This window comes from Zalophus californianus, chromosome 6 (genome assembly GCF_009762305.2).
Source record: "Zalophus californianus isolate mZalCal1 chromosome 6, mZalCal1.pri.v2, whole genome shotgun sequence".
NCBI classification, from domain to species: Eukaryota; Metazoa; Chordata; class Mammalia; order Carnivora; family Otariidae; genus Zalophus; species Zalophus californianus.
Genome location: NC_045600.1, coordinates 41156440 through 41184356, shown reverse-complemented (window position 1 = coordinate 41184356; position 27917 = coordinate 41156440). Strand labels below are relative to the sequence as shown.

At 37.0% G+C, this 27917-nt stretch overlaps 1 protein-coding gene across 1 annotated transcript; it reads left to right on the top strand.

Moving 5' to 3' along the window:
• Nucleotides 1-3187: 3187 nt before the first annotated feature.
• Nucleotides 3188-27609, top strand: PSMA3 (proteasome 20S subunit alpha 3). Its single transcript, XM_027569415.2, has 11 exons — nucleotides 3188-3345; nucleotides 7966-8048; nucleotides 14905-15028; nucleotides 17821-17922; nucleotides 18004-18077; nucleotides 20329-20401; nucleotides 21190-21255; nucleotides 23382-23428; nucleotides 25575-25642; nucleotides 26746-26810; nucleotides 27447-27609. The coding sequence occupies exons 1-11, from the start codon at nucleotides 3325-3327 to the stop codon at nucleotides 27489-27491; spliced, it is 768 nt and encodes a 255-aa protein (XP_027425216.1). The 5' UTR covers nucleotides 3188-3324; the 3' UTR covers nucleotides 27492-27609.
• The last annotated feature ends 308 nt before the right edge of the window (nucleotides 27610-27917 follow it).

The window sequence follows — 27917 nt, the reverse complement described above, 5'->3', positions numbered from 1 at the left end:
AGAACTGATTTTGATCAAATTTTGTCAAGCTGAGACAATGGAATAATCTCCTATGGAAATATACATATTCTGAGATACTAGTGAACTTTAGACAAGGAACTCTGCAAATCTCTGTGATGGGGGCAATCTAAAGCCTCATTGTATGTAACAAAGAATAACAAAGAATTCTTAAAGTTCAGTATTTAGAAATTAAACACATTGATCGTCACATTTTCTAAGCTACTTAATTGAAAAAAATATTAAGGTATGGCATAAAATAATATTATACATTTAAATTACTTAAGGTATGCCTAGGATTTAAGTAGAATATTTAAAAATTCAAGATTTATTAAAGTATTAAAATACAATTATTCATTAACAGTTTTTTTCTTGCAATTGCAAACTCTGGTTTATTTTTATAAGTTGGCAGAATGTACCTGGGATATTAATTTATATTTTCAACACATTTATTAAGTACTTACCATATACAAAGCACTGTGTTATGTATTCTGATAGAAATATAAAACAGATTCTTAAAAAGCTTACCATCCTATAAGAAAGATACGTGCAAATTACATACCAATTTTATATGCACTACTTCCAAAAGTAATTTGGAGTAACTTAATTAAAACAAACAAATCCATACCCACACCTTTTAAGTTTCCCAATGAATCAGGCAAATCAAGAACCTGAGACCACAATTCAGTGCATTCTTCCAAGATACAAGATACACCAACAGTCCAGGTCGCAAATAGGCAATTCATCTGGTAAGTTCAAAAAGAGCTCCAAATTCTTTTTTTTTTTTTTTAAGATTTTATTTATTTATTTGAAAGAGAGAGAGAGAGAGAGTGAGTGAGATCACATGAGCAGGGGAAGGGGGAGAAGTAAATTCCTCTGCTGAGGAGGGAGACCGACGCCCTGGGGCCCCATCCCAGGACCCTGGGATCCTGACCTGAGCCAAAGCCATGGGCTTAACTGACTAAGCCACTCAGGCGCCCCAGAGCTCCAAATTCTTAATTAATGAATATATAGTAGTCACTGGGCACTCAAATCACATTTATCATACACAAATAGTGAAGTTAGTTAAAAGTTTAACTGAACCCCTAACCAAGTTTGGAGTATTTATTTTACCTTCAAGCTTTCTTCAGCATTTTATTGGCCTACCCTGGTCAAAATACTCTCTTTAAAACTCCTCATGAAAAAATTGCAACTAGAATGTTTCAATGAGGGTTAGGTAAATTCAATGGCTTGTCTTCCAAATAAATTCAAATCTTTTATCCATTTGTTCAAGTATAAAAACTAACCATTCATTATAATGCTTCATTAGCGGGAGAAGCAACTGAAATTCCTCATTCTCCCTTTTTTTCTACATCCAATATTTCAGCAAGCCCTACATATCTAAAATCCATCTGCACATTTCCACTTCCACCGCCACTGTCTAGTCCAAATCACTCTTGTTACTTCTTGCCCACAGAACTACAATAGTTTTCCAACTAGTCTCCATGCTTCTACTTTCCCTTATCTATCAGTCTTCACACTGAAGCCAGAGAGATCACTTAATAACTTAAATTAGATCATATAATTCCCCTGCTTAAAAAACTGCTGATGACCTGACAGTGGAAAAGTAATAATATATGTGGAAGGAATGATGGAATTAGAAAATCGCCATTTGGCAAGCATCATAACAATAATCCATTCAAATATGAATCATCAGATACTATAATCAGTGGGTGAAAGATTGAGAAGTAGCAGGATATTTACAAGGATAGTGTCAAAAGTATTTCTTCACAAGATATTTATTAATTACAAAGGGCAAAATAGAAACTTTATGGTGGATAAATCTTAAGCAAGTGATCAAAGTTAACATTAGTAATGGAACAAATTGGCATCATGTGCCTCCTAATATAATGCTCTAATACAAATGCAAGGTTACTTTTGTGGCATTCCTGCCAAAAATGTATCACCTGGATCCTATCATGAAAAAATATCATACAAACTTAAATTGAGGGATATCCCATAAAATAAATGGTTTGTAGTCTTCAAAAATATTAATGCCATGAAACCTAATAGTAAGCAACTATTTTCCAGCTTAAAGGAGGCTATAGTCATGACAACTGAATGCAACGGGTGATCTTGGATTTTCTTTTGCTATGAAAGGAACTGAGAGAATTGCCAAAATCTAAATAAAGTGTGTAGATTAGAAAATAGTATTGTTAATTTTCTAATTTTCATAATTGTATTGTGGATATGTAGAATGTTCTTGCTTGGGGGGAAATATACACTAAAGTATTTAACAGTTAAAAAAAGATGCTGATGGCCTTCCATTTACAACCAGATTAAAATCCAAACCACTAGATCCGGTCTCATGTCTTCTCTGATTTCACCTCCTGTCACCTCAACCCCTTAATAACCGTGACAGTTCAGACTGACCTGACAGTTCCTGTAACAAGCTTATATTCCTATAACAATCAGTTTAAATATTAGCCAATCAGAAAGTCATTCCCTAAGTACCAGGCCTAAAGTTCAAACCTCTGTTGTCTCTTCTCTCCTCTAACTACAAGGTGCAACTATTTTGCCTATTTACTTTTTGTTGTTGTTGTTCATTTCCTCTCATTGAATGTAAACTCCATGAGGGATAGGATTATCTCCTTCACCGTTTTATCAGTAGTGTTCAACACAGTACTTGGGACATATTAGAACTCAATAATCAGTCTTATCCTTAATTCTACTAAATAGAGTTATAGAAAAGGTACTAATGCTTCTGTAAAATTCCGACCTGAGCGCACACGTGCACTTTAGAGTGAAACTTCCTTCCTTCTTGTGAGAAAGGGAAGGGGATGCCCTCAAGATACTCGGTCGGAACCAGGACTCCCAGGGTGAAGGGAGACCTCTCCCCTATCACTTTCTCTGGTCTTTGTAGGAGTGTAAGAACATTTCTCCGTTTTGCTTTAAGAAAGAATAAAGTAGCGAAAGAAGGGGATAATATAAAAGGTAAATAATAATTTCTAGGAAATGTAATGGAGCCCCTCCTCAAACAACTCGGTAACTGTGAGTGGCTGAGCGACACAGAAATTGACAGAAACTGAATAGGAAGGAAGCCCGGCTACCCTCCCCTTACCCCACCTCCTTCGCTTCTGCACACGCGCACTGCCCACCACGCGCCATTCCCCCTCTTTTCCCACAATCCTCTGTTCTTCGGGCTGACTTGGAGGAAAGAGCCTCAGAGGGGAAGGCTATTGGTTGAAAGAACAGCCAATGAGAGAACCTGTTACTAGTCTGCGGGCTGCGGTATTGGGGGAGCGCGTTAGGCCTTGAAGCCTTTGGTGTCCCGGAGGTTTCAGCACGATGAGCTCAATCGGGACTGGGGTGAGTTTGCTGTGTCTTGGCGTAATGGACTAGCTTACGGATTAGCGTTGAAGGGAACTCGGACAGACCGCCTGGGGTGCGCCGCCTCGGGGTGCGCCGGGACTGCCTTCGGCCAGGTGGGCCGCTTCCAGTTGTCCGGTCACCGGCAGTCTTTCCTGCGCTAATTTGTAGGCCCTCGTTTGCGGTCATCGTGACCTGAAGCTTTTCAGCTCAGGTGTAGCGGCCTTGGCGGCGCCCAGTAAGATTGGGAGCCGCTATGGATCGCTGAGTCACTTCAGCCACTTAGGGAAACCGAAAGTAGATACTCGTGGAGCCTGAAATAGCGTGTGAAGGGTTTGGGCAACATTGAGCTTCTTGAGAAGCACTGAGGCAGGGCGGCTTGAGATTCCAAGGTCTGAGACGGAGCTTTCCATGGACCGTCTTTGCAGGTCCCGGGGTGCTGCTGATTCACTGGGCCTTCCCCATCTTGCCTTCGGGTGTTACCGTCCGCTCAGTAGGGGGTCCCTGGAACCCCTGTCGGGGCAGAGCTAATAAAAAAATTGTCTGAAAAGTGAAATCTGAAGAGTCCTTTACATTTTTCTTTTGTCCCAGCTTTTCCTGTACAAATTACTTAACATCACTTGGAGATAGCAGTACCGTAAACATTTAAATCATTAGCTAGGGACTTAACCGCGACTGTTAATGGACTCGAGGGTCTTGGAGTTGGACTTGATAACTTACTCAGTTTACTACTTTCCTGTGTTAAACGTACTGTACATATGCAGTCTTTTGCTTATTTCTTTTACGTATTTTTCCATAAAGAAAATCTAGTTTTTGTTTCGAAGTGTTTATTGGTTGTGTGCACTGGAGGCATTGAATGCTTTTTTTTTTTTAAGATTTATTTATTTGAGAGAGAGAGAGAGAGAGTACATGAGAGGGGGAGGGTCAGAGGGAGAAGCAGGCTCCTTTGCTGAGCAGGGAGCCCGACGTGGGACTCGATCTCGGGACTCCAGGATCACGACCTGAGCCGAAGGCAGTCAGTCACCCAACCAACTGAGCCACCCAGGCACCCGAGGCATTGAATGCTTTAAAAAAGATTTTGATACTCAGCATTAAGGCCAGATACTGGTTTTCCAAGTTTGATAATAGGCGATTTATGTTTCGAATGGTTTAATTCATTCGGTTATGAGATGCTAAGTTTATGTCATAACATTTTTAAATTAGTAGATGCTCAGTTAAGCATATTGTAGCAAATTGATTTTGCAACTACATTAATATTACCTTCAATTGATAGTGTTTTGTTCTGAAAACCCTTTATTAATTTTTTAAAAGATTTTATTTATTTATTTGACAGAGAGACACACACACACACACATAGCGAGAGAGGGAACACAAGCAGGGGGAGCAGGAGAGGGAGGAACAGGCTTCCCGCCTAGCAGGGAGCCCGATGCGGGGCTCGATCCCAGGAGCCTGGGATCATGACCTGAGCCCAAGGCAGACGCTTAACCCACTGAGCCACCCATGTGCCCCCTGAAAACCCTTTAAAAGTACTTGATAAATATAAACTTGTGAGGTATTTTGGTATTAACAATAGTAGAGTTAATCTTCATTTAATAAATCAGGAAATTGAGACTCAGGAAGCACCACTGTTGAAGGCATATCTTTGGTCTTCACTTCTCCCAAGAACTCCAGGTATGAAGACCTGCCTACTTGACATTTCTTTCCATTTGATTGTTGTTTTTGTTTTTGTTTTTAAGATTTTTTTTTATTTTTTGAGAGAGTGAGCAAGAGAGAGCACGAGCAGGGGCAGAGGCAGAGGAGAAGCAGACTCTCTGCTGAGCAGGGAGCCGGTCATGGGGCTCTATCCCAGGACCCTCAGATTGAGACTTGAGCTGAAGGCAGAGGCTTAAGGGACTGAGCCACCCAGACGCCCCTCCACTTGATTAATAGGCATTTCAAACTACATGTCCAAAAGAGACCTCTGGATTTTCCTGTCCCCTTGCCATTTTGCATCTCCTACAATTTTCAGCTCAGTGAATAGTCCAATTCTAATTGCTCATGATTCACGTTTGATTTCTTTACTCCTAGAGCCAATCCAATAACAAGGTGTCTTTTTTGTTTTTTTTTTAACTTTATCCTCAAAAATATTGTCTATCTCTTTTCCTGGTCTAAACCACCACCTTTGGAGATTTTTATTTATTTATTTGAGAGAGAATGAGAGAGATAGAGAGCACGAGAGGGAAGAGGGTCAGAGGGAGAAGCAGACTCCCTGCTGAGCAGGGAGCCCGATGTGGGACTCGATCCCAGTACTCCAGGATCATGACCTGAGCCGAAGGCAGTCGCTTAACCAACTGAGCCACCCAGGCGCCCCCACCACCTTTGGAATACTTGATTTCTGCTTCCATCCTGGTTCCCTCTACAATTCATTTTCTAGATGAAGTTTAAAAAAAAAATTAGATCGTATCACCCCTCTGGACCCCCCCACATCCTGCTTAAACTCCAGTGACTTCCAGTTGTATTTAGAATAAGATATAAACTTCCTAGTTCAGCCTAGGAGACTCAAAATAGTTTGGTCTTTACGTGCCTCTGATATGATTTACTCTTCTCTCTGCCACTTAGTGCTCAAGACACAGTGGCCTATTTTTTGTCCCTCATTGTGCTAGGCTTATTTCTACCCTCCATATCCTAAAGGGCTACTTACTTGTTATTTAGGTCTGGCTAAGCCTAAGTAATTAAACATAACTGCTCTAGCAAGGCCTTCCCTGATCAGGTAGTCTGTACTAGGCTCTCAGACTGTCACTTCACCCTGTCTGAATTTTCATCATAATCCTTTATTTATATGGTTTACTGCTGTATTTCCAGCTCCTAGATTTGTGCCTGGTCTCATTTGAAAATGAAAGACTTCAAGAATGAGTATTCTTTGTATTTCCTTATAGTGACTACATGTAATGGATGCTTATTAAATGTTTGAATGCTGTTATTTTTTCTTTAAGGTCCTTCAGTTTGTTAGTGCTACAGCAATGAATTAACATGTTCTGACTAGTTCTATTTCTACTATACCATGCAATAGGTATACCTTGTTTTACTGTACTTCACAGATACTGCATTTTTTTCTTTTTTCTTTTTTTTTACAAACTGAAGGTTTGTAGCAACTGTGCATCAAGCAACTCTATTGGTGCCATTTTTCCAACAGCATTTACTGTAATGGCTGGTAACAGCCATTACCAACCACATTTTGGTAATTCTCAAAATATCTCAAACTTTTTCATTATTATTAAGTTTGTTATGGTGATTTGTGATCATTGATTACCACTCACTGAAAGCTTAGGTGATGGTTAGCATTTTTTAGCAAAAAAGTATTTTTTTGATTAAGGTATGTACATTGTTTTTTGTTTTCTTTTTTTAGACTACAGTCTAGTGTAAACATAACTTCAGAGGCGCCTGGGTGGCTCAATTGGTTAAGCGTCCAACTTTTTTTTTTCAAGATTTTATTTATCAAAGAGAGAGAGCACAAACCAGGGGAGCAGCAGGCAGACGGAGAAGCAGGCTCCTGCTGAGTAGGGAGCCCAATGCAGGGCTCCATCCCAGGATCCTGGGATCATGACCCGAGCCGAAGGCAGATGCTTAACCGACTGAGCCACCCAGGTGCCCCTTAAGCATCCACCTCCTGAGTTTGTCTCAGGGTCCTGAGATTGAGTCCCTTGTCAGGCTATGTATTGAGCGTGAGCCTGCTTGAGATTCTCTCCCTCCCACCCCCCCACCTCTCCCCTCACTCACGCTTTCTCTCTCAAAAAACAAACAAAAACCCCCAAAATATAACTTTAATATGCACTGGGAATCCAGAAAACTCATTTTATTCACTTTACTGTGGTGGTCTGGAATCCATAGTATCTACATTTTGTACAAAAATGAACTTTGTGTTCTGTGTGAAAAAAATTCTGACTTTACCTAGGATTTGTTTTTTTTTTTTTTTTTTTAAGATTTTATTTATTTATTCATGAGAGACGGGGTGGGGAGAGAGAGAGAGAGAGCGAGCGAGAGAAGCAGAGGGAGAAGCAGGCTCCCAAGGAGCAGGGAGCCCGATGCGGGACTCGATCCCAGGACCTCGGGATCATGACCTGAGCCGAAGGCAGATGCTTAACCATCTGAGCCACCCAGGCACCCACCTAGGATTTGTATCTGTTGCTTTTCTTTTTAGGTTTTCTTTTTAAGTTGTCTTTGCACACAACGTGGGGCTCGAACTCACAACCCCAAGATCAAGAGTTGCATGTTCTACTGACCACCAGCCAGACACTTGTCTTTTGCCTTTCAATAGCAGACATCTAAAGTAGCTTTCTTCTTAGCAGCTGTTGCTGCTCTGACATGCTTCCTTCCAAAAGTTTGAAAGCAAACTTTTGAGATTTAACACAAACCCGTTTCTTCTTTCCCCTGCCTGCCTGCCTGCCTGTTGTAATCTCTACACCCCAGGTGGGGCTCGAACTCACGTCCCTAAGATCAAGAGCCGCCTGCTCTACCAACTGAGCCAGCCAGGCACCCCTTAACACACATTTCTGATGTATAATTCATTTAGAAAGAAAGATGGTGAGGTTATTACTGCCAAAGATACATTATTTAAGCTTATTGTTGCCTTTTTCTTCCTAGTATGACCTGTCAGCCTCTACATTCTCTCCTGATGGAAGAGTTTTTCAAGTTGAATATGCTATGAAGGCTGTGGAAAATAGTAGGTAAGAAACATTGTTTTACTTGGAATTTAGCATGTTTTTTAACCAGGTATTAAATATCTCCTTTCTATACTTTTGGTAATTAGGCTTTGTTATGTTAGTTTGGCACAAGATAATAGGTGCCCTAAAATAATCTCAATTTATTAGTCATTTCCAGATCTCTTTAGGTCAGATCTTTCCATGAACCTCAGTTCCTATATTTGCGGTTGGTTCTAAGATAATCCACTTTAGACGTTCTCCTGTGTCTCAGATGTAGTGTATGAAACCCGATTCATTATCATCTTTGCTAGCCCATTTTCATTTTTGAAATTCTTGATTTATATCCTTGTTTCCTTGGCCATTAGGTTTGTTGCTTTGTCATTTTATCTTTTATTTACTTGTGTTTTAAATGTCCTATGCAGTTAGTCAAGTTTGTCCCAGTAGGCTTTTTTTTTCTGTTCTGCTTCCGTACTCCAAAATGTGTAGGAACACTAAGATATTTTCCGTTGGACTCACTTCCCTCACTCTTTCATTGCTTAGAGTAATGCGCCAAAATGATTCCTTGGTACCCCTGTAACATCTTGGTTAAATTATTAGCTTGTTGACAAATTGTTAAGTCCTTTATTGAAGAAATTTTCCAGTCAGTTATACTTACATGATCATTGTATCTTGGAATCTTTGGGATGAATTAAGAGACTTTTTAAAAATAATAATATTTCAGGGGCGCCTGGGTGGCTCAGTCATTAAGCGTCTGCCTTTGGTCATGATCCCAGCATCCTGGGATCGAGCCCCACATTGGGTTCCCTGCTCGGCGGGAAGCCTGCTTCTCTCTCTCCCACTCCCCCTGCTTCTGTTCCCTCTCTCGCTGTGTCTCTCTGTCAAATAAATAAATAAAATCTTTAAAAAAATATATATTTCATAATATCTCATTCACATCTCTTCAAGGATTTTTTTTTTTTTTTGGACCAAGTAAACAAATGGTGTTGTGCTTGAACCCAGGTTTTTCATTACAATGAAAACTTTTGGAGTAGAGGTGGAGTAGGGAAATGTTTCCAGAATTTTAGAAAAGTCCACATGTAAATACTTTGTGCTAGTACCACTTTCTGCTAGCACCTTTAATGTATGATCATGGAAGTTTCATGCAGTGGAAACTGTCAGTTGTCTTTGCATGTGCTCACACATAGCAAACCCTCAATAGTTAATGAATAAATATATGTTCATTTTTTATGCCATCCTTTGAGTGGTTAAAAGAAGTGGTTAAAAAAAACTTTTATTTATGCATGTTATTGGATCTGTCAATATTTATCATATTAGAAATTAAAACTGAAAAAAATATTTAATTCATTTAAAAGAAGGCATATGGATTCCTAATGGTTTCTGAAATATTAAAAATTTGAGCAAGAATACATTTTAAGTCCTTTTATAGGATTTGTAATGAAGCTAGTTTATTTTGTGTTTAAATGTTATTGTTTTAGAGATATTGGTACTTACAAACTGTTGGTGTCTGATATAATAGAAGTAAGGCTGTTAAGAATTTTAGGCTGAAATGTATTTGTCATTGTCACGTAGAAACCTGATAGAGTTCAGAAGAGAATCAAAATCAAGAAAAAAAATTGACATATTTTCTTCCCGTTGTTAAAGAAGATAGGCCCTTAGACCAAGGAAGATGGAGAAAGACTTGGAAAAAGTTACTGTTTTTCTCTTCCTCCTTTGCAGTGTTGGATTTACACTGGTTTAAAAAGCTGGAAAAGGAAGTCTTGATTGAGAAAAACTGGAGATACATTTTGAAACCATATGTAATACAGAAAATTGAGACTAGGCTATGAGGAAGATCTGTGTGTCTTCGGAATTTGTTTTCTGTAAAGTTATTTCTAAATGTGGCTTAAAATAGTTACATTATAGCAAATTAATTAAAAATTAAAACATTAAAAATGAAAATATTTTCTTCTGCATAAAGAAAAAATACCACAGAAATTCCTCTTTTAAAGGGGTGTATGTAACCTGGTATAATAGAATATTGAATGAGGATCAGAAAATGTGGATTTTCCTTCTAGCTGCTGCTTAATGGAAATATTATATAGGATGGCTCTATTTGGTCCTCTGAATGTTATTTTTGTTTATAAAATTGGGATGTAGACCTCTACCCTAACTACTTAACATACTTTACCATAAGAATGAAATATATGTAAAAACATTTGGATGATTTTTAAGTGCTGTTTGGGCACAGAATGTGGAAAATGGAAAAATTAGATTGTATATTAATTTTCATAATAGTGTGACATACAAGCTAATAGTTAGAAAATGTTTAGCCAAATATTTAGGATTATGTTCTGGCATCAAAAGGAGATCAATTCCTGGGGTGCCTGACTGGTTTAGTTGGAAGAGCTTGTGACTCTTGATCTTGGGGTTGTGGGTTGAAGCCCTCTGTTGGGTGTAGAGATTACTTAAAATCTTTAAAAAAGGTGGGGGGGATCAGTTCTTTTAAAGAAAAGAAATTTAATCCTGGGAGTTTAAAAGTCAAATATTTTTGACTACATGTGTTTTTTTTAAGATTTTATTTATATTAGGGAGAGAGCATAAGCAAACATGAGTGGGGGCAGCAGGGAGCAGAAGGAGAGGGGCAGGCAGACTCCCCACTGAGTGTAGAGCCCCGACACAGGGCTAGATCCAGGACCCTGAGATCATGACCCGAGCCGAAACTAAGAATGGGATGCTCAACCTACTGAGCCACCTAGGTGCCCCTGACTACCTACTGTGTTAAGCATAGGAGGGAACTACTAAAACAAATAATCAATGACATATAAGTGAATACTTAAAAGCACTTTATTAAAGTATATATACCATGATCATAACTATTTTATCAAAGTATTCCCCTAGAAGGTAATATACATAAGAAAAAAATGGAAAGATTAAATTATAAATTATTTTCCCCATTAGCTTCATTGAGGAGCCCAGGTATTAAAGGAGGATTGTGCAATGTAACAATGAAGGCTAGATTGTTTGGAATAAAAATTATACAGAATTTTTTTTTTAAGATTTTATTTATTTATTCATAAGAGACAGAGACAGGCAGAGGGAGAAGCAGGCTCCCCGCTGACCAGGGAGCCCGATGCGGGACTCGATCCCAGGAGTCTGGGATCATGACCTGAGCCGAAGGCAGATGCTTAACGACTGAGGCACCCAGGTGCCCAAAAATTATACAGAATTTTGATCTCAGGACCTCCTTTTACTTCTAAAAAAACAAAACAAAAACACCAAAACCCAAAACATTGAGGACTTCAAAGAGCATTTATTTATTAGGCTTTAGTTCCATCAATATCTACCATGACCAGGGAACTTTTATTTATGCATGTTATTGGATCTGTCAATATTTATCATATTAGAAATTAAAACTGAGAAAACAAAAATATTTAATTCATTTAAAATAATCACAGTTGCATGTTAATGTAAATAATAATTTACATTAACATTAAGTAAACTATTTAATATTAACATTTTTAATGAAAAGTAACTTTTTCACAATAATAAAGTGTAGTGAGAAGACTGGCATTGTTTTACATCTTTGTAAATCTCAATTGTTTTTTTTTTTTTTTTTTTAAAGATTTTATTTATTTTTTAGACAGAGACACAGTGAGAGAGGGAACACAAGCAGGGGGAGTAGGAGAGGGAGAAGCAGGCTTCCCACAGAGCAGGGAGCCCGACGGGCTCGATCCCAGGACCCTGGGATCATGACCTGAGCCGAAGGCAGACGCCCAACGACTGAGCCACCCAGGCGCCCCTGTAAATCTTAATTGTTAATTGAAGCTTAATGTAAGACATTCTCATATCTGCTTCAGTATGTTGTTAACTTTTGTTGAAGCCTGTGGAGCAAATCAAGGCTTTTACAGATAAGTAGGTGGAAAAGTGAGGCATATTTTAATAGCCTTTTCAGATAATTATGGACGTTGTTTTTTGGTGCTATACCAAAACTGGACAAATGATAGTTTAAAAAAGGTTAGTTGCAGTGTGGCCTCTGAAAACTTAATGATGAACTTTTTGTAGTTTTACATTAAAATCTATTGGACTGTCTTGCACTTCAGATGTTTTACCCGTGCATGTAAGTTGGTCATTTGGAAAATACTGGTTCACTGTGTTATAACAGATCTTCCAAATTTGATATTTTTCATTTATCTATTGGAACAATTGGAAACATCACACTTGTTAATATCACCACTGATCTGATTATAAAAATTTGTAAGTTTTGTGAAACAGATGAACTCACGGTGGTCAATATGTTTCCTAAAATTCCAATTTATGCTTGAAAACTTGAGCCTTATCACAAGCAACAAAATACTGTCCATTTTTCCTTGAAGTTGACAGGCTTATTTTGTTCGTTTTAGGGGGAAAAAAAAAGTCTGCCATATACATATGTAAATGTAAATAACTATAGTTTGTCTGACATTGTTTGATGGTAAAAACAGGTATTCCATGAAAAAGTTCACAACTTGGGGTGCCTGGGTGGCTCAGTCGGTTGAGCGGCTGCCTTTGGCTCAGGTAATGTTTCCGGGGTCCTGGGATCGAGCCCCACATGGGCTCCCTGCTCCGCAGGAAGCCTGCTTCTCCCTCTCCCTCTTCCTGCCGCTCTGCCTGCTTGTGCTCTCTCTCTCTCTCTCTCTCTCTCTCTCTGTCAAATAAATAAATAAAATCTTTAAAAAAAAAAAAGAAAAAGTTCACAACAGTTTTACCAGTACTTTTTCCTTTAGGCAACCATATTTTATGTACCTTCCATTTCCTTAATAATAAAAAGACAGGTACTCAAGTGTTGTCATCTAGTAGAATTACTGCTTTCTTTTTTTTAATATTAAAACAGCTTTTAAAAATTACTGCTTTCTTGGGTGCCTGGGTGGCTCAGATGGTTAAGCGTCTGCCTTCGGCTCAGGTCATGATCCCAGGTTCCTGGGATCGAGTCCTGCATTGGTCTCCTTGCTCCTTGGGAGCCTGCTTCTCCCTCTGCTTCTCTCTCTCTCTCCCTCTCTCTCTCTCCCTCTGTCTCTCATGAATAAATAAATAAAATCTTAAAAAAAAAAAGCTTTAAAATAAAAAAAAAATTACTGCTTTCTTAAGATCATTCTTTTTTTTTTTTTTTTAAAGATTTTATTTATTTATGAGAGAGAGAGAGAACAAATGGGGAGCGGCAGGTAGAAGGAGGAGCAGGCTCCCTGCCCAACAGGAAGCCCGACGCGGGGCTCCATCCTAGGACCCCGGGATCATGACCCCAGCCAAAGGCAGATGCTTAACTGAGCCATTCAGGCGTCCCTTCTTAAAGACATTCTTAACAAAATTTTTTAGCTGTGTGAGCTTTTTTTTTTTTGAATGTGAGAGCATAGAAATGAAAAACAGTGATTAGTAGTTCAGTAGTACCATTTGTTTCACTGCCTTGGTTTGTGTTAAAGTGCCAGCAGTTTGACCCATGAATGCTTCTGTACCAGCAGTGCAGATGTCCACATAGTGGAAAAAACTAAATGGTGTCTTTGTATTCTTAAGAAAATAATTTTGACCTCCCGTAGCCCTTGAAGGGGTTTTCAGGGATGCTCAGGGGGTTCACAGACCATACTTTGAGAACTTGTAGTTTGGAATAAGGAATGTTTTAGATTTAAATAGTGAGAATGATGAGGACTTGGAATAATTAGGAAAGGCTACCTGAGATTGTAGAATTCAAGTTCAAGTGAGTTTGCAAAAGTTTGTGGAGAATTATTTAAATATACAGTGGTGAGGAGGAAGTGTATTCTAGAACCCAGGAAAACCTCAACAAAGACATAAAAGCAAAAATGAACATAGGTGTTTGGGGGATGTTAGTGAGGTTGAATTCAGTAGTGTGTGGGATTTATAATAGGAAATTTAATAAGCTACAAATTTAATTTGTAGATTCTCAGGAATTTTGAAAGCTGGGCCAAGGAGTTTAAACTGGAAAGGGAGCCATTGAAAATACCTGAAATGTGAGGGAAGCCTGAAATTTTGGGGGGAGTATGTGTGTGGCTCTGTTCATTTTTCTGGTTTCTCATCAGAATTCCCTTTTTATCAAAAGGATTTTAGAAGAGGGGCGCCTGGGTGGCTCATTCGTTAAGCGTCTGCCTTCGGCTCCGGTCATGATCCCAGGGTCCTGGGATCGAGGCCCACATCGGGCTCCCTGCTCGGCCGGAAGCCTGCTTCTCCCTCTCCCACTCCCCCTGCTTGTGTTCCCTCTCTCGCTGTGTCTCTCTGTCAAATAAATAAATAAAATCTTAAAAAAAAAAAAAGGATTAGAAGAACAAAGTTAATGATGTATTTTTATCTTGAAACGGTAGAATATAATTTCTCCACATTTCAGAGATTAAGATCCATTTTGTTTTAAGCAGTTGTATAAAATGTGTATTATATCCTTTTATATACTTATTATAAGCAGTGGTCGTTGCAGAAAAGGCAAATTAGCAAAAGAATTCTAAGCTTCCCACCTAGATTAGTCACTTAACTTTTTAAGTTTGTATATAACCTGTCTTTGCTATGCGTTTTATGTACCATTTTTAATGGACATGAACTAAATCAACATTTGTTTTAATATGGATATCATATGCCAGACACTCTGCCATTTTGTACATATTTTGTTGGCATCTTTTCTCGCTTATGTATTAACATCTTTTTATGTCATGATGTGCTAGATTTTTTTCGTCTCCTGGTGTTCATTTATATGGACCTAATTTGTCACACTTTAGGTTGTCCTCTTTCTAGTTTTCAAATGTATTTGTTTTAAAGTACTAGCATGCTGTAAAAAACTAAGTGTTACCTATTTTTATGGGTTTTTAAATTTAATTATGAAGTTTCTTTTATTTTGTTAAAAAAATTGATTTTCTTCTACTTGTTCCAGTACAGCTATTGGAATCAGATGTAAAGATGGCGTTGTCTTTGGGGTAGAAAAGTTAGTCCTTTCTAAACTTTATGAAGAAGGTTCCAACAAACGACTTTTTAATGTTGATCGGCATGTTGGAATGGTAGGTCATATTTAAAAAATGTTCCTTTTTGCCTTGTCCAGTTTCTTGTGAAGTAACTGTTTAGCGTGTATTAAAATGTGATTGTAAGAATCCATTTATTACATTAGCATCGAGGCAGAAACAGATTAGAGAGCAGCCACAGAAGTCATCTCGTCGCAGAGAGTTACAGTCCACTAAGGTAGTGTTCTCACCACCTGATTGGAGATGTGTATGAAATCCCAAACTGCCTTAAGGGACAAGGGGAGAGAGGGTGGGAAGTATGTGCAGGAAAGAGATCTTGGCAGTGTAGGTAAGGCGAATGCTTGAGAGGCATAGAGTCTTTAGCTTTTCATATCTCTTGTGGGGATCACTGTCATATTGAAGGTGTTATCAGAGAATACCTTTTCAGTAAGGTGGAGCACCAAGAAAGGATGTTTAATGAAAGGAAAAGTGAACACATCCTTTTTTTTTCTTTAAATTTTTTAGTTATGTTAATCACTATACATTACATCCATTAGTGAACACATCCTTTTTAATAGCTTCATAGACATCACTGTATTTATTTTATGCAGCTGGTATCTTGAGTGACTGATTTGCATAATTGCAAGTGAAACCATAAATACATTCCTGGTATATAATGAAGTCATTCTGTATAGATGTCAGACTTTGTTCAGTCAGAACAATAAGCAAAACAAGTAAAGGAGTGATTCTAACCCAGTTTACTGAAAAGGCAAGGAAGAAAGGACATGTGTGCTAGAACCACTTTACATAAATTATCTCGTTTAAGTCTGACATCGCAGTGAAAGTAGTAGTAATCCCATTTTTACAGATAAGAAAACAAGACTCAGCTGGTAAAGAAATAAAATGGGATTCAGACTGGGGTCTGCATGGTCTGGGAGTTATTTCAGAGACCATTCTGCAGGGTGAGATCTTATAGGACCCTCTCATTCTGCTGTTATCTTTGATATTTCTAAGTGAGATGTGTTACAAACACAAAAGGGACCAATAAAATATAAGCAATAAACTATAAAGCTACAGATAATTTTTTTTTGCTTCTTCAGTGATTATTTTTTCTGAACATATTTTCTCTCCTGAATAAATTACTGCCATTGAAACTGACACTTTTCTTCTGTCATTTGGACCTCTACATTTATTTATTTTTTAAAATTTGAGTACAGTTGAACACACAATATGAAACTAGTATGTTTTGGTGAAACTTGCCAGATTGTAACCCACCTGATAGGAGGGAACTAGTGAATTATGCATTCTTTCACTTAGTAAAAACAAAACAAAACAAACTTTAGGTCGGTGTATTTTGAGAAAAATCACGTATGCTTAAAGGTACTTTAGTGATGGGAAAACTTTGTCTTATAACTTTAAAATTTGTTCCATTTGTTATTTAAAGCCAGGAAACTGATGGCATTCCTAATAGCTGGAATGGCAAAACATCACATGTTGAAGAGGGTTGGAGATAATGAAGGGTTAATATTCTGTCTCCACAGTTGTCATCTTCAAGTGGTTTGGGAATTATTGGACTTCACAGTAAGCTTTCTCCAAAACAATGGAAGATTCTTTAAATGGTGAAACTTACTGGCTGGGTAACTTTGGGGAAGTTATTCTAAACACAGTTGCCTCACCTGCAAAAGTACGGTAGTAATAGGACCTACTTCATAACAGTTGTTACAAGGTTAAAAATTACATAAAATGCTTAGCATGTAATAAGTGCTCACTATGTTTTAGAAATTTTCATCACTACTACTATTAATAGGTAGCAGTAGAAAAAAGGCTGTTATTCTGATATCACTTAATTTTAAATTCTGTAAATCTCCTAAGCTGGTTGGTTCCTGGACTTTCTTGGTTCCCAGTACTGTGTTTCAGTGAGTTTTTTTTCATGGCTTCCCTATGCAAAATAAGTACCCAATGGTTCTTATTATGAATTTAGGTCCAAATAACTTAGTGTTTATGTCTTAAAAACTTAGTATCTTATAAGAGAAAAAAATACACAATGATTAAAGAAAAATATTTTTATTTTTAAACAATCAGTTACTAATGTGCACTGCACAACTTCCTAAACTTTGGAATCAGATTACGTGTGCGGCCCCCCCCCCCCCATTTCTTGTTCCACATGGAGTTTTGTTCGGTACTTATTTTTTATCGCAGCAACCCAGGTGCTCAACAATATGATGGCATTAAAAGGAATACTGAATGATCTCATGTTGAAACTGTGAACTACTTCAACAACTATCCCCCAAATTCCAGGTGTTACATTACTGAGTTCAGTACGGTGCCCTCGCATCTCTCAGCACATGGTTTGGTAACTGTAGTTGTAAGCTACCAGTCTTGGAAGATGTGTGGTTTGCCATGTTTTGGTTTGTCATTGCAGTTTAGTAGTAAGCTGAAAAAGATTTGAGGTTGTGCCTTTTAGACCAAAACTTTTAGTAATTTGAACACAGAACTACTTTAAATAGAGATCAGTCCTCATCAACACCAGTAGTTTTATTCTGGTTGTTGCTTATTTATAGTGAACTGGTAAATTGGGAGACATGGAGGATTAAATGTAGAAATATTCCTTGTGAATGTCATCATTCAACAAACAAGTCACACCTGGTAAATTTCTGAATTATAATTCCATGCTTTTATTTTGGTCCTACCCAATCAGAATGCCAGAATGCCTTATAAAGACCTTTAAGCCAAATTATTTCTAATGGTGATGCTTGTTAAAATATAAAGTAAACCTACAATAATTACACACTCTCTTTTGATTTGTGTTAGGAATGTATTTATCTACTAAATTGGTACTTCCTTTCTTTCAGGCAGTAGCGGGTTTGTTGGCAGATGCTCGTTCTTTAGCAGACATTGCAAGAGAAGAAGCTTCCAACTTTAGATCTAATTTTGGCTATAACATTCCATTAAAAGTAAGTTGATAATATGTTGAGGAGCCTTTTGAACAGTAATAGAAAATTGCTGATATGCTCTTCTGTTTCTCCCCCTCATAGCATCTTGCAGACAGAGTGGCCATGTATGTACATGCATATACACTCTACAGTGCTGTTCGACCTTTTGGCTGCAGGTATGAAATTCTGTGAGATATTCAGTTAGATGTGTACTGTTTTCCCCAGTATCTTAGCCTTTTATATCCTTAAAAGTATGAGCTATCACCCAAGAAGTATTAGGGCAATGATTAAATGAAACTCTCTACATCAAAACAAAAACTTTGAATAGTGAAAAAGACTCTACAAATTTGGAGTGATAATAAAACACAGAACTCCTAGTAATAACTTTAATCTGATTATAGTACATTCTCTGGAGGAAGGTGGTCAAAGGTATAAAGGTTCTAAGATAAGTAAGCGCTAGAGAACCACTGCTGTGTGACATAATGGGAAGGTTGTTAAATACATTCTAAGAATTTTCTTCACAAGGAGAAAAGTTTTTTCTCTTTTTATTGTATCTTTATGAGATGATGGATGTTACTGAACCTATTGTAAACATTTCACAATACATGTAAATCAAACCATCATGCTGTACACTGTATAGTGATGCATGTCAATTATTTCTCAATAAAACCGGAAAAAAAATTCTCTGGTGTCAGACCCCAGCATTCTCAGGAAACAACAAACTGACTTTAAATATATTCTCTCTTGACATTATTAGGTAGCCAACTAAAGGGACACTTCGGTTTTCTCATTAATTTCCATTGGCTACACTTATTTAAGCAGTTAGGTGCAGTGCTCTTAATTGGGAGTTTAGCAGTCCATAGTGAATCCATACAAAATTGGATTTCATAGTTCTCATTAGTCAGTTTCCTATTATTGTTAAGATGAAATGCTGGTATTTTTATTTTGGGGGATGGGAAGCTGAGATTCAGTTGCATCAAGACTTGAAATACATGTAAATATTTAAATAGGGCTCAGACCTGTCATCACTCTAGATTTTCCTAAAAAGACATGTTTAGTTTGTAACTTTAAAGAAACAGTCCCTGTTTGATCAAAGTCAAACATTTACTAACATCTGATTGCTTGCCACTCTTAAAAGGCTGTAGAAAGTTTATTAGCTCCAGTCCTGCCTTTCCGTTGTTTATGATCAGTCATATTTAAATTACTGAGGACAGAGGTTAGCGAAAACCTGAGTTTTTCTCTACTACCAATAAGTTAGGCCTCTGGACATTTTTTATATTAGTAGTTCTTAAGGTTCTCACTTAAATTACATTGAAACACTTTGCTTTTAAACTTCATAGAATACCTTTCAACTTTTTTTAACCTTTGAACACTCTGAATTCATCATTTCTCTATTTCCAAGGGGATAAGAATAGTGGAGAACTTTTTCAGTAAATATTGAGCATAAACTGAGTCACAGATATGTGTGAGAGGGCGGGACACAAAGATGAATAAGTTTTCATTGATACAGTTTTATAGATGATAGGATATACACTGACTATAGTGGGCCCAGCACCAATTAGGGAATGGCTGCTTTCTTGGAGAGATGGTAATAGGAAAAAATGTGAGATGTAGGTGGAATGGTAAGAGGATTTCATGCAAAGGGACTGGTATGAAACTCATGGGCATTTCGGGTAATGCAGAGGTAGTCAGTATTCTTGGTGTGTAGGAGGGATACTGAAGATGTGGGAAGGGGCAAGATCATACAGAAGTCTGTGTTCCATACTAAGGAAACGTGGAAGGGTTTTAAAATTATAACCAGTTATATATTCTGCAAGGTAAGTTTCATGGAATATGGAAGGAAATGATTGTAGGGGTGGGAATTGGACAGCTGATGTTACAGTAGTCTGTACATGAACTGATACATGAGATAAGGCTGGTTTCTTGTCTACTAGGGTAAACTAAATCCCAATTTCAGAAAATCACTTAATTCATATGATTGTTTAACAGCCTAATTTTGTCGAACATATTAAAATACTTTAAATGAGTTTGGATTACTGTAGAAAAGTAACTGGTGAATATTGGGGAATAGCCCAGAAAGAATGAGGGATGTAACAAGAGTTTGAGGCAGATTGAATGTATTTGTTAGTTTTGTTATCTTGGCTTTTTCATGCGTATGCCTTCTCATTAGTTTTTTGTCTGTCATTACTCCTTTGTCTACAGTGCTGTCTTCTCAGGAAAGTTTCATCAGCAAGTTTAGTACTAAACAAAGCCACATAAATTTTGAACAATTTCAAGTATATACTAGTTTTTTGAAATTACTTCATCAAAGTGTTTGAGTTATGTGTATTCGTTTATCTTAGAAAGTATAATTTTGTGTTTACTGAATTTTTAATATTTTTATGGTATTAAAACCATGGTTTAAGCTATTAATTTACTTTCATGTAGTTTCATGTTAGGGTCTTACAGTGTGAATGATGGTGCACAGCTCTACATGATTGACCCATCAGGAGTTTCATATGTGAGTAATTTTGAATCATGAATTTCTATTTCTAGTTTAATGGTATCTCATTAGCATGTATTTGGATTACATGAAGTTTCTTTAAAATTAGTTCAAGGAAAGTAACAATTTCTTGTTTATCATAACCACCTGTGGTTATGAGGCAGAGGAAAGATTTATCGCTTTCAGTATGCTGTTTACAGAAACTGCATAGTGAACATAAAAATTTCAATATGTGGTATTTCCTTTATTGTGAAAAATATTAACAATGTCTTAAAACTAAAACCTTCCCTTAAAAAAAGGATTTTAAGTGGGATTTCTTGCATTTTTACTTACCTTATCTCTCTTCTGACATATTTATGGTTTTTACTAATTACAAAAAAGATTTTATATTTTGTCATTATATGCAAGTATAAATGGGAATCCTTGCATTTAAAAAACTTTTTCAGTGTAATAAAAAATGGTTTAGAGCGTTGAATTGAGCAATTATGTGTTTTTGTCATACTGCTAAAAATTTTTCCATTCCTAATCTCAAAAACATCTCTAGCTCATGAAGTATATATAATGATGTTAATTTTTCTTGTATAGCACCTCTATTAAAAATAATCCACATTATTCTAGAATTGTTTAATTATTTTGAGCCCCCTAGTGTTCATTAGACATGTTTGTATTTAATACTCCATACTTTTGAAAGTCATTTAACATCCTTTTGTTAACCTTTAAATAGACAGTCATAGCCAATAATTTTAGGATAGTAATATCAATTTACTTGATTAATATCTGTATTTTTTGTGTGTGTTTTTAAATAGGGTTATTGGGGTTGTGCCATTGGCAAAGCTAGGCAAGCTGCAAAGACAGAAATAGAAAAACTTCAGGTAATATACTTAATGCTTGAATTTTCCTGTAACATTATCCTCATGTAGTTAAGTGTTATCACCACAAATGAAAGCTTTTCATTTAAGGATACATAGAGTATAGTTTGCTGTTTTGAGCAGAGCTTTCTGAATATAAGAGACTGATTAAGAAATCTAGAGGGAACTCTGTGAGCCTTAGTTTGAGAGCGCTGGTGTTTTACTATTTCGTTTCTTCTCTGGAGCACAGCTTTTGTCTGTGAAGTCTTACCATGAACAGTCTGTGTCTTCTTCTATTTTGTTTCTAGCTAGATAAGGCATAAAACCTGTTAACAACTCACTTTTTGTTCCCCCAAGAGCATTAAGTTATTAGTGTAAAAGTTTTTGTTTTAACGTGCTTGTTTTCATTTCAGCCAAATTGATCAACTCATTGTTGAAACAGTATTTGCTCACTCTTTCTTATCAGAAACTTCCCTTAAAGGCAGGCAGGCGCGCGCATGCGCGCGCGCACACACACACTCACACACACACACACACTTTCTCTCTCTCTCTCTCTCTCTGGAGAAATACAGTATTTAGAGCAGTCATCTATCCTGTCTTTGAGGTTAAATCCTAACAAGATACAGGACTACCAACAAATCCTAGCTAAGAATGGAGAAAGATCACTTTGAGGAACATATATGTATTGTTAATGACAAATACATGCTCTAAATCAGAGGTCAGCAAACTATGGCACACTGTCGTCTTTCTAAAGTTTTATTGGAACACAGTCACATTCAGTCCCTGGCTGCTTTCACGCTACAAAAGTAGAGTTTAATAGTTTGAACAGAGACCAAAGACCATATGGACCATATGGCTCTTTATAGAAAGGAGTTTGCCAACCCATGCTCTACATCATTGCTCTGGCTTGTTTTTCTTCTGATGTTGCTTACCAAGAATGTTATGTTATGAAATAAAAATTTCATGAACATATATAAAAATATAATTGTCATTTAAAATGTGCTTTTTCACGGTGCCAGGGTGGCTCAGTCGGTTAAGTGTCCAAGTCTTGGTTTTGGCTCAGGTCATGATTTCATGGGTAGTGAGAACGAGCCCCGAGTTGGGCTCCACACTCAAGTCTACTTGAAGATTCTCTTTCTCTGCCCTTCCCCCCACTCCTGTGCTCTCCAAAAAATCAATCTAAAGAAAAAAATGTGCTTTTTCAAGTTTGCTTAAATTTGCCTTTATTATGACAAAATTAATTCACTCATCATAGAACTTAACCTGTAAGGGGAAAAATACGAAGAGATAGGTTTTCTTTTTTTCCACTTCACCCCCAAATTAACAAAACATTTAAACGTCAGAAAATAGCACAACTATCTCCATCTAGATTGAAGTTATTTTCCAGTGTTTTATCCATTTGTTTTTTCTTGAACTATTTGAAACAATTACAGTGACACTGTATCCCTAAATGCTTCAGCATTCATCTCTGTAGACTAATCATTATCACATCTAAGATATTATCAAATAGTCTCTAATCAAACTGCCTCTGTATTCTCAAGTGTCATTTTGTAACTTTTTCAAACCATGATATAATTAAGGCTCACACTTTGAACTTCAATTATCTATTTTAAATCTTCCCCCCCAAAAAAAGGGAGGGTGCCTAGGTGGCTAGTTGGTTAAGCTTCAGCCCTCGGCTCAGGTCATGATCCCAGGGTCCTGGGATTGAATGAGTCCTGCACAGGGCTCCCTGCTCACTGGGAAGTCTGCTTCTCCCTTTGCCCCTCCCCCTGACTTGTGCTGTCCCTCCTGCTCTCACAAATAAGTCTTACTCTTCTCCCAGTACCAATTTGTTTTTTTAGGGGGAGGGAGGGATAGAGGGGGACAGAGAGAATCTCAAAGCAGGCTCCACACTGAGTGCAGAGTCTGATGAAGGGCTTGAGATCACAACCTGAGCTGAAATCAAGAGTCAGACCTGAGCCACCAGGCATCCTCCAGTACTAATTTTTTGAAGCCCATGCCAGTTGCTTTTGTAGTTAGTCCCACATACTAGATTTGTGTATTTCCTAACAAGACTGGTATTCTTAAATTCAGTATCATGGTTTTGATTTTATATGGGTTATTGACAAAGTTGTGAAAAGAATCATGACTCAATATTTTATTTTCTACAGATGAAAGAAATGACCTGCCGTGATGTTGTTAAAGAAGTTGCAAAAATGTAAGTTGAAACTTTTATCATTGACAAATATATTTCATTTGACCTTATCTTATATATTAATTGTAAAGGTCTGTTTTGTTTTAAAATAACTTCGTGCCTAATTTTTAGAAGGTGAATTTAACATTCTAAAAAGTCTCATTAAGGAGAATATCCATATTTCAAGTGGTAGTGAATGGGATGTGAAAAAATAGCTTTTGACAAAATAAAACTAGGTGAAAGAATTCAAGAGTAGGAGGATACATTTGGACCTCTAAGAGCTTCATTTGATAACTCCTACTCTCTCAGATCTCAGAAATCCCAGTAATAGGAATGTGGTTTACAAACTTATTTTAGGTTTATAGCTAGTTATTTCTACACATGAACCATGAACCTGGCTCCTTTATACAATCTGCCTTTTTGGGGGCAAGATATGTTGGTCATAAAAGCTTTTCTAAGAAGATGAGAAGAGCGGTATTTCAATACATTTAAAAACAGCTTTAAAAAAGCCTGAAGTGGTTCATATTACAGGTACGTAGAGTAGAATGCTTATATGACTACAGTAAGTAAACTAAGTCCATAAACCTGAGTGGAATGCTTCAAAATTCATGATTCTTCCGGATCAAAGAATGTAGGCATGTATTATCTCAAAAAAATCCAATAAAATGCCGGTTTTGCAGCCAGCTTTTCAGATTTAAAAGTAGTAAACATACTATTTCACATTAGAATTACATCAACATGGTCTAGTCAGCAGTTTGTGCAAATGTCTCAGGTTTTACATGCGAGGAAAATAAAGTCCTAGAGGTTCCATTATATATTTAAATGGTACCCTTAATCTCTTCTAAACTGATAGTTGTAATAAAATACTGAAGTGTTTTATGATTTTGTCTTGTCACCACTCTTGCTACTGCCACATTATCTTCCTCCCTCCCCACTTTTACCTAGAGACCCCTCTCCTTTCCAATTGTGAAGCAGGAGAACCCACTCTATGTTTGTCAGTTAATAAAATGAGCAACTCTGGGAATTACCTTACAGTAGAACCACTTGGAAGATGATCCTCAATGAATTGTACAACAGCTTATTATTTTTTTATTGGGGGGAGACGGACAGAGAGAATCCTATGCAAGGCTCCGTCTCACAACCCTGAGATCATGACCTCAGTGGAAATCAAGTCAGATGCTCAACCAACTGAGCTACCCAGGTGCCCCTGTTCAACAGTTTAAATGTGATAAATTCCATTTCCTTCACTGAGAAGTCCTTCTGGAAATTAGCCCTTTACTACACCTTTTTATGTTTAGGTGTAACAGTAGACACTAATTAGTTCCATGTAGGAAAGCCATCCCCTTATTTAATAAAATGGAGCACTATGTATCTTTTACTTAGTCTAGAAAATTACAATGCTTTCTCATATTATAGCAAGGCTTTAAAAATATCCTCCAAAAGTGTCTGAAGATGCTAGAAAAGGTAAAATAAGAAAGCTCTGCTCTGATACTTTTAATGTTGTGTGACAGTGCCTCGTTGTTTATTGCAATCTGGCATATATTACAGTTTTAAGGCCAGGTTAAGGGGCATATAGTTCTTATAAAATGGATAAGGGGTTTAATAAAAAGATACCTGCCAAGAAACTTCAGATTGAAGAGACCAGTAATAATTGCAAACTAGTAAGTTTGTTTTAAAAATAATCATTTAATGGAAGGAATAAACAAATATCCTGAAAAGGTGGTGCAGTTGTAATAAAGGCCTTCCCCATTTGAATCTGTGTTCCTTTTGAGGTATCTTTTTGTGTGTATAATTTAACAGGATCAAACAACTTGGGTTGTAAACATTCCTTTGTAGTATTTAATTTTATATATCCATCCTTGTGTGATTTATTGTTTTCTTTTTAAAAATTTTATTTTAGAAACAGAGGCGGGGAGCAGGGGTAGAGGGAGAGACTCTCAAGGAGGGTCCCGGCCCTGAGGATTATGACCTGAGGCAAAATCAAGAGTCTGATGTTGAACTAAGCCACCCAGCCTATTGTCTTTTCTAGAAGTGTTCATAAATTTATAGACTACAACGTGTCTATAATTTTATAAATATTTGTATTAGGGATGGGTGTTCTAATTTGTGTTGAATGGGTGCATGTTTGTAAATGACCAAGTAAATGTTAATTTTCCCTTTTGCGTTCTAGAATTTACATAGTACATGATGAAGTTAAGGATAAAGCTTTTGAATTAGAGCTCAGCTGGGTTGGTGAAAGTAAGTTATTTTTGTACATTTATTTGCTCTGAGTCATCTGTACCAAACCTAATTTAAAATTGGGGCCTGTTTTTCCCTTTTTTTTTAAATTTTAATTTGGTAGTGACATACATATAGAAAAAAGTACACAAATAACATGAATTGATGAATAATCATAACATGGATAGAGTCTTGCAACCACTGTCCTCTCTCTGGTCAACAAATAGGCCAGTTTCCCAGATCACCCATTGGGCCTCTTTGAATTTATAGTTCTCTACCTTCTCCCTAAAGGTAACCACTACCTTGAATTCTAACTCATAGATAGTTTTGCCTGTTATTCAATTTTATATAAGTGAATTACAGTGTATATCTTTTTATCCCTTATTTTACTTCATCATTGTTTGTGTTGTGTACATTATTCGTTTGCGTTGCTGTATTCTGTTGTCCAAATATATCGCAGTTTATTCATTTCTTCTTTTGCTGCTGGTTAGTTGGGCTCTTTCCAGTGGGTTTTTTTTAACTATAATGAATAGTGCAGCTGTGGATGTCTTGTGTAATAATTTTGGTATACGTATGTAGCATTTCTGTTCCAAGGGTAGAACTGCTGAGTAATGGAAATATGCGTAAGTTCAAGTGCAATGGGTAGTGCCAAAGTGTGTTCTACCACTCACTGCCTTTCTAATACAAAGAAAGCCAGAACAAACTTACAAAGTGGTATTTTTGAAGGGGGGAAGTTCTGCCTAATTGACTAATGTTGTGAATGGTTTACTTTTTTCAAGGATTCATTTACTGAAAAATCACTTTTTTTCCCCTTACAATGGTAACCATGGATGGGATTTCAAGGCTAGCTTTTTAAAAATTAATCATGCTGCACAATGAATGCTCAGAATTTATCATAGCATCAGGATAAGTCATTGTATAATTTGTTTTCGTAAGAGCTAAGTTTGGACAGATTTAATCTTACGTGGCGAAAACAAGACAAGTTCGGAGCATCTGGTATTACTCATGGTACAACTTTTAACATTAGATGGATTATATCTATGGATTGGGTAGATTTTATTGTATTGGAAATCACAACGTAGTCCTCATTTCTAATTCATTTGAATATATGGCTTAATTTGCAGTAACTAAAGGAAGACATGAAATTGTTCCTAAAGATATAAGGGAAGAGGCAGAGAAATATGCTAAGGTAAGCTGCGGCATGTGAAAACTCTAGCTAAAGGTATGAAAGTAAGTGCTGAATAATAAAGGAACTCGGTTGATTTCTATTAAATAACACTTAAGAGTTGAACTGAACTAAGGTTAGAAATTTTCTAGGTTATACTCTGTGGGGATAGGGTTGCCCTGGTTCCAAAAACTTTGTATGTGAAAATGGTTAAGGGTTTTCCAGGACATTTAATGCTTTCATACTGTGTGTTCTATTAAGAATATAGTCAGTTGATTGTTAGAACAAGATACACTTAATTAGGGGTGCCTGGGTGGCTCAATCGGTTGAGCGTCTGCCTTCGGCTCAGCTTGTGATCTCAGGGTCCTGGGATCCAGCCCCACATCAGGTTCCCTGCTCCGTGGGAACCCTGCTTCTCCCTCTCCCACTCCCCCTGCTTGTGTTCCCTCTCTTGCTGTCAAATAAATTAAAAAAAAAAAGATACACTTAATTATCCTTTTCTTTGCTTGGGTATGTTATTCTAAGTCAGTTCATCTTCAGTTATAAAGAATTTTCAGTGTGTTTAATTAAGATTCAGTATTAAAATTGATTAACATAATAAAATTAAAAAATTAAATATATTTTAAAAATTGATTTTAAATACTATCTTTCTCTTAACAGGAATCGCTGAAGGAAGAAGATGAATCAGATGATGATAATATGTAACATTTACTTCATCAATTTTAAAATTTCTAATACAGTCCCATGTAATTCTTTAGCCCTGTGGATTATTATCTACTCACTGACCAATTTGCATTATTAAATTTTTGTCTTGTAATGATTTGAAGTTGGTGGGAATAACAGTATATATTTACTTGGCATTAAAATGAAGGTTTATGCTTATTGAAAAATTCCTTAAGATACTGCAAAAAGAAGCTTCGGATCATTAATTCAAAGCTCCATTCATCACTCAACTAGAATCTAAAGATCATTTATCACTGGGTTTTGTGCAGTTAAGTCCCTGCCAACTCAGTAGGTATTACTTGATGCCATCACCCAGTTTTGTATTTAGTCAAATGATGGTTGGTCATCAGCCATTGTTAACTTTTGTTTTCCTTTTTTTTTCCCCCCCATCCACCATTGTTAACTTTT

Coding starts and splice junctions, on each gene's coding strand:
- PSMA3 (XM_027569415.2), top strand. CDS start 3,325: ATGAGCTCAATCGGGACTGGG. Junction 8,049..14,904: donor AAGGCTGTGGAAAATAGTAG/GTAAGAAACATT, acceptor TACTTGTTCCAG/TACAGCTATTGGAATCAGAT. Junction 15,029..17,820: donor TTGATCGGCATGTTGGAATG/GTAGGTCATATT, acceptor CCTTTCTTTCAG/GCAGTAGCGGGTTTGTTGGC.